The sequence below is a fragment of the Corvus brachyrhynchos genome, unplaced genomic scaffold (assembly GCF_000691975.1).
Source record: "Corvus brachyrhynchos isolate BGI_N302 unplaced genomic scaffold, ASM69197v1 scaffold652, whole genome shotgun sequence".
Classification (NCBI taxonomy): Eukaryota; Metazoa; Chordata; class Aves; order Passeriformes; family Corvidae; genus Corvus; species Corvus brachyrhynchos.
The window spans coordinates 123,759-129,545 of record NW_008236780.1 but is presented as its reverse complement, the minus strand read 5'-3'; the positions used below and the strand labels follow the sequence as shown (position 1 = coordinate 129,545).

Below are 5,787 nucleotides of genomic sequence, written 5' to 3'. Positions count from 1 at the left end.
GGGCTGGGGCCAGCCGGAGCGGCTCGGCTTCCCCCCCCTCCCCCCACTGCGGCCAAGATTTCAGCAAAAGCGGCACCGCTGTCTGGCAGAGGTCAGGTGACCAACAGCGATAAGCCACATTCCAGCTGCAAGGCCGAGGTGAGATTAACCCTTTTATTGCTGTGAAGAGCTGAAAACCTGAGGGAAGAGAGAGAGGAGATGCTTAAAGCTGAAATTCTCTTGTGAAGCTATGATATATTAGAGTATCCCGTTGTAATTTCATGAAGATATGGGGGGTGGAGTGTTCAGTTCAACTTGTAAGCAAAAGCACCTGTGCTGAGATAGGCAGATGCTGACGCAGCTGTAATTTCATGAGAAGTTGAACAGGGAGAGATGGAAGCGATGAGGACTTCTGCTCCAAATGGGAAAGGAGAGAACTTCAGTTCCTAGAGATGCTCCCAAAGATTTCTTAGAGATGAAATACTCCCAGAGATGGGTGAAGAGAACTTTTGTTTCTGAACAGCTCAACCTTAAAATTGTACCCCAAAAAACTTCAAGAGTGGACCCTCGAAAGCAGTTGCAGGAAAAGCCGCAAGTTGGGGGAAGGGACTCGCATGCGAGCAGAGAGAGTCCTCTTCCTAAATGGACTGAACAAAGTTATTTGGAAGTTGGCGGCTGTCTCGTTGTGATAATGTGTTCATAGCATGAGCAAGAGAGACTCCTCTTCCTAAATGGACTGAACAAGGTTGTTATGGAAGTGATAAATGGACTGAACATCTCAAGGGTTTTCTTTTTACATTGTCAGTGGGAGAAGGGAGGAAGGTGGGGGGAGGAGAAGAGTTCTGAAGGTGTGGTATAATTTTTTTTCCTCTTTTAGGTCTGTTAATAAACTTCTTTATATTCTTTCAAAGTTGGTGCCTGCTTTGCGTTTCTCCTAATTCTTATCTCACAGAAGATAAACAGTAATGAGTATTTTGGGCCAAACCACTACACTACTTTACTACTTATTCCAGTAGTGGAGTCTTTTCTGCATATCATTATGACCCAAGCTGGCAGTTGTGGGAAAACTGTGAGACCCATGGGAGGGATTTCATATCTGCAGCAGGTTTGGGTGAGCTGTTGCTTGTGAAGGTTGAAACCACGCTAGAAAAGTTCGCAGAAAGTTCTCTCCCATGGGAAGGATCCCACAGCACAGCAGAAGAAGCTCTTTTCCTTAAACATGAAGAAAGACTCTTGAGAAATTAAATACTGACCAAAACCCCATTTTTGTTTCCTTGCGCGGTTGGTAGAAAGAGGGAGGGACTGGAAAAGAAAGGTGTTCTTAAAGTTTGCTTTAGTTCTTATTACCCTTTTAATTCTGTTAATAATAAATCTTCTGTATACTGTTTAAGTTTGGAACTTGTTTTGCCTTAAAGTGTTTTTCTCCTGATCCTTATCTCACTCATGAAAATGAAGTTTTAATTCCCCCTCCTCTGCTCAGCTATAGCAGAGGAAAATAAGTGAATAGTGTTTCATGGGTGCTTGGCGCTTAATCAGTGTCAAACCCCGACACTACATAAATGTGGTATTTTGTGTGCTGATTGAAAATGTGCACGTGCTCCTTTTCATGAGAGAATATTTTGAAAAACATATCAGTTAAAAAAAGTGATGTTATTTCTTTGTTTTATCTTTGGTGGTTTTTAACTTGCATATATTGGTAAATTTCACTTGTATGTCTACATTTGAGGGTTTGCTTTTTGTTGCTTGTTTTTTCTTTCTTGTGATGTTTTAAGCATGAAAATGTTGCATATAAATAGAAAGATGAAATTTTGAGTCATAAATGCAAATTGTATAAATTGTTAATTTTTAGTAGGTTTGTGCAGTGTCAGTTGTTAAATCATGTCAGAATTTAAGACCCCACCAAAAGCAAGATTGCGATCAATGATGTAATTTTAAGGTATAATGTCTTGTGAAATGTCATGTTGTAATGTTGCCTAACATCAGTTAAATGGAGATGTTTTATTTGAGCTGTCAGATCCTACATACATTACTGTTATTGTGGTTTGAGAATGCCTTTTCTTTTTGGATTATTACAGCATGTTCTGGGGGATTTCTTCAAAACTGATGCAGTATTGCTTTTCTTCCCCTGCAGTTTAAAAAGAACCAAAAATTTTATCCCTACTATATAAAGGTGTATTTAAAATATTTTAAAAAATGAAAAGTACTCCAGTGCCTTTTTTTAAACATGCTGATTTGTTATTCACTTATTTCTCTGCAGGGTGTAATAGGTGTACAGCTGGTGATTACTATGGTAATGGCTACTGTCATACAGAAGATCATACCTCACTACTCTTTTGCTCGTTGGCTTCTCTGTAGTGGCAGGTAAGATACGAAAAAGTTGCTGCATTGTGTTTGAATATGGTAACACAATTATGCATTAGTGTCTTGGTTTAAGACAATTTAAGAGATAGGCACTCTGGAATGAGTTGCCTCCTGTTATAGTATTAACCAATCTCTTTCCACCAATAAGGAGAAACTAAATATGAGTAGATATAAGTGAAAAAATAACAGTTTACTAACAAGCAAAACTGTAACAGGCAAAAATAACAGTAAATACTTGCAAGGTACAAAATTGCTAAGTCTCACAAACTCCACGGGAACAAAGAGAAACCCAAAATGGCAGAATACCCCTCTGTCCCAAGATGGCAGCCTTCGCAGGCAACTGCATGGTCCAAGACACAAAAGGAAAAGATGGTGTCCCAGAAGAAACCCTCCTGGGAAGGTAGGATCTTACAGAGCCGTTCTAGTGGCAGACGAAGAATTGCTGGCTGTCATGGGAGAAGTGGAAGCTTCAGACAAGCCCTGCCTTAGCCTCAGAACTTGGCAACAGTTTAAATTTAAGGAATCACTCTGGCCCACAAATTCTATTGATGGCAAATCAGATAAATTTATTAAAAAAAATTATTTATTAAACAGATGAAATAACAGATGAAAGATCTTAATCAGAATTACTTACTACACAGTATAAAACTAAACTACTAGTAGATTACAGCATAACATAAAACAGTGCACAACATCTCGGTATCTATATTAAAGCTAGCAAAGAAATAGTATAGATTAGGAGTTGAATGTAATTTACCACCAAAATGAAAATAATGTACACAGATTCCTTCACTTAACCCCTGGGGAATAACCATGAAGCAGGTGTCCCTACTCTTGGGAGAAACTTCACACATTTCCAGGGAAATGTATAGAAGATTTCTGCTTTGTGAAAGTTTGGTGCCACTTTTATAGTTGTAAATTGAGGTGTCAGTCAGAAATCCAACTTATCTTGCCAGATCTCACTTCAACAGTGAGATGTTTATTGGCAGTTGGGAGATGCCGAACCAGTGTTAACCCCATGGAGTCAAAATTACTCACTACAAGACAGCTTGTCCTGTTTGTTATCTGATGAGTTAACAAACAACAGATAAGCTCTTGTGGGGGGTAAGATGCCCTGCTACACCGGTATGTGTGAAGTCAGTGCCACCGCTTGCCATTTCCTTCTGCCACCTGCTGGACTCCCCTGGTGTTGGTGCTGCTGTCTTCCGAGCCACTGGTGTAGGGGGAAAAAGAAACGTTCTCTTGGCACCGATGCAGGGTGGACCAGTCCCGGGACCGGCTCAAACTTCACACTGCCCGCAGGGTTTGCAAAATTCACTCTAAAACAGTTTCGGTTTATGAAATGCAGTTTTTCCGAGTTGCTTCTGTTGCAAGCCAAGAAAAACCTGCCCGAGACAACTTCTGACAAAGCAGAGCCTCTGCCTTGAGCAAAAGCCACCAGGCAAATGAGAGAGCCCCGCTCCTGTGCTCCCACTTAATAAACCCAGGCAGCCTCTGGGACATTATCAACCTCTTATTCCATATAATCTGATTAATGCCCAAATTAATACCTTTCAACTGTACGCATATATGCCTATATACATATAACTATATACAAATGCAATTATTTCAGTAGCCACTGACCACCCCCCAGGATATGGACTGAGTTCATTGGGTCCATGACTGATATAACTGGAGCAGTCCATAGTCATCCATGGTAGTTACAATGTGCAGTGGAAGTGACATTCGGGAACCAGTGTTGCATATGCATTTCAATATTACAGGCTGTTCTCACCCAAACTCAAATCCCCCTGAGGTATACAAGATGTGTCCCCATCCCTCTGCATTACCCACCAAGTGTAAACAGGTCCTTGAGCAAAAACAATCTCACAGATGGGTCTGCCTTTGCTCAAGGTGGGATTAATCCAAATGTCTTTTCTAACATACCTCTCATACGCACCCCAGGGACTTTATCTCTGTCTGCTGTACGCAGATGTTTAGACTGGGCAGGGCCAGCTCAGTTAGTGGAACCTCTGGTGTTGACTAGCCATGTAGCCTTTGCTAAATGCAGATCCCACTGCTTGATGGTGCCACCACCTATTGCCTTCAGTGTGGTTTTTAACAGTCCATTGCACCATTCGACTTTCCCAGCAGCTGGTGCCTGATAGCAATACCATGTTCTCTAGCCCAGGTGTTTATAAGGCTATTTTTGAAATGAGTCCCATTGTCTGACTCAGTTCTCTCAGGGGTGCCATGTCACCACAGGAATTATTTTTCAAGGCCCAAGATGGTGTTCCAGGCATTGGCATGAGGCGCAGAGTACCTCTCCAGCCATCCAGTGGTTGCTTCTACCCTTGTAAGCACGTAATGCTTGCCTTGACAGGTTTGTGGTAATGTGATGTAATTGATCTGCCAGGCCTCCCCATACTTAGACCACCACCCCCCATACCACAGGGGCTTTACCCACTTGGCCTGCTTAAACACAGCATACATTTTGCAATCATGGATTACCTGTGATATAGTGTCCACGGTTATGTCCAACCCTCGGTCATGAGCCCATTGGTATGTCACATCTCTTCCCTGATGACCTGAGGCATCATGGGCCCACCAAGCTAGAAATAACTCACCCTTATGTTGCCAGTCCAGATCTACCTGTGACACTTTGATTTTGGCAGCCCGATCCACTTGTTCATTGTCCTCAGTACCCCAACTCTTGGGGACACATGCATCTACATGATGGATTTTCACAGCCAGCTTCTCTACCCGGGCAGTGATGTCTTGCCAATCTTCAGCAGCCCATCTGGGTTTTCCTCTGTACTGCCAATTGGCTTTTCCACCTTTCCAGCCACCCCCACAGAGCATTTGCTACCATCCATGAGTCAGTGTAGAGGTAGATTGTTGACCACTTCTCTCGCTTGGCAATGTCCAAAGCCAGCTGGATGGCTTTCTACTCTGCAATCTGATTCAATCCACCTTGTTCCTAGGTAGCTTCTGTGACTCACCGCGTAGGGCTCCATACAGCTGCTTTCTGTTTTCGATTGGTCCCTACAATACGGCAGGATCCATCAGTGAAGAGAGCATATCACCTCTCACTTTCTGGTAGCTGGTTATATGGTGGGGTCTCCTCAGCATGTGTAACCTGCTCCCAGAGTCCCGATAGATGTCCCTGCCCCTGCGTTCACCCAGGTGCCTACAGGGATCCAGGAGAATGTGGAGAGCACCATCCAGGGGTCTTCCCAAACTGGATAACCGTAATGTGGGTCACCAGGGTGTCACGATCTGCTAATGCAAGCGGGGGTCGTGATGGTTCGTTTATTGATCTCAGAGTGTAAAAGGACACAAGAGATTTCAGTTTTAATCAAAACAATGCACCTTTATTAAGTGCCCACAACACAGTAATGCAATAGAAGAGAGTAAGAGAGAGAGAGAGAGAGAGAAAAACAAAGTAGAGAGGGGGAAAAAGAGGGG

At 42.9% G+C, this 5,787-nt stretch overlaps 1 protein-coding gene across 1 annotated transcript in view; it reads left to right on the top strand.

The window, feature by feature from the left end:
• Positions 1-2,242: 2,242 nt before the first annotated feature.
• The window catches only part of LOC103611329 (transmembrane protein 161B), a 68,472-nt gene continuing 64,927 nt past the window's right edge, over positions 2,243-5,787 (top strand). The window contains exon 1 of the mRNA XM_008628830.2: positions 2,243-2,340. Coding sequence (XP_008627052.1) covers positions 2,267-2,340 — 74 coding nt within the window. The 5' untranslated portion in view covers positions 2,243-2,266. The remainder of the gene's footprint in view (positions 2,341-5,787) is intronic.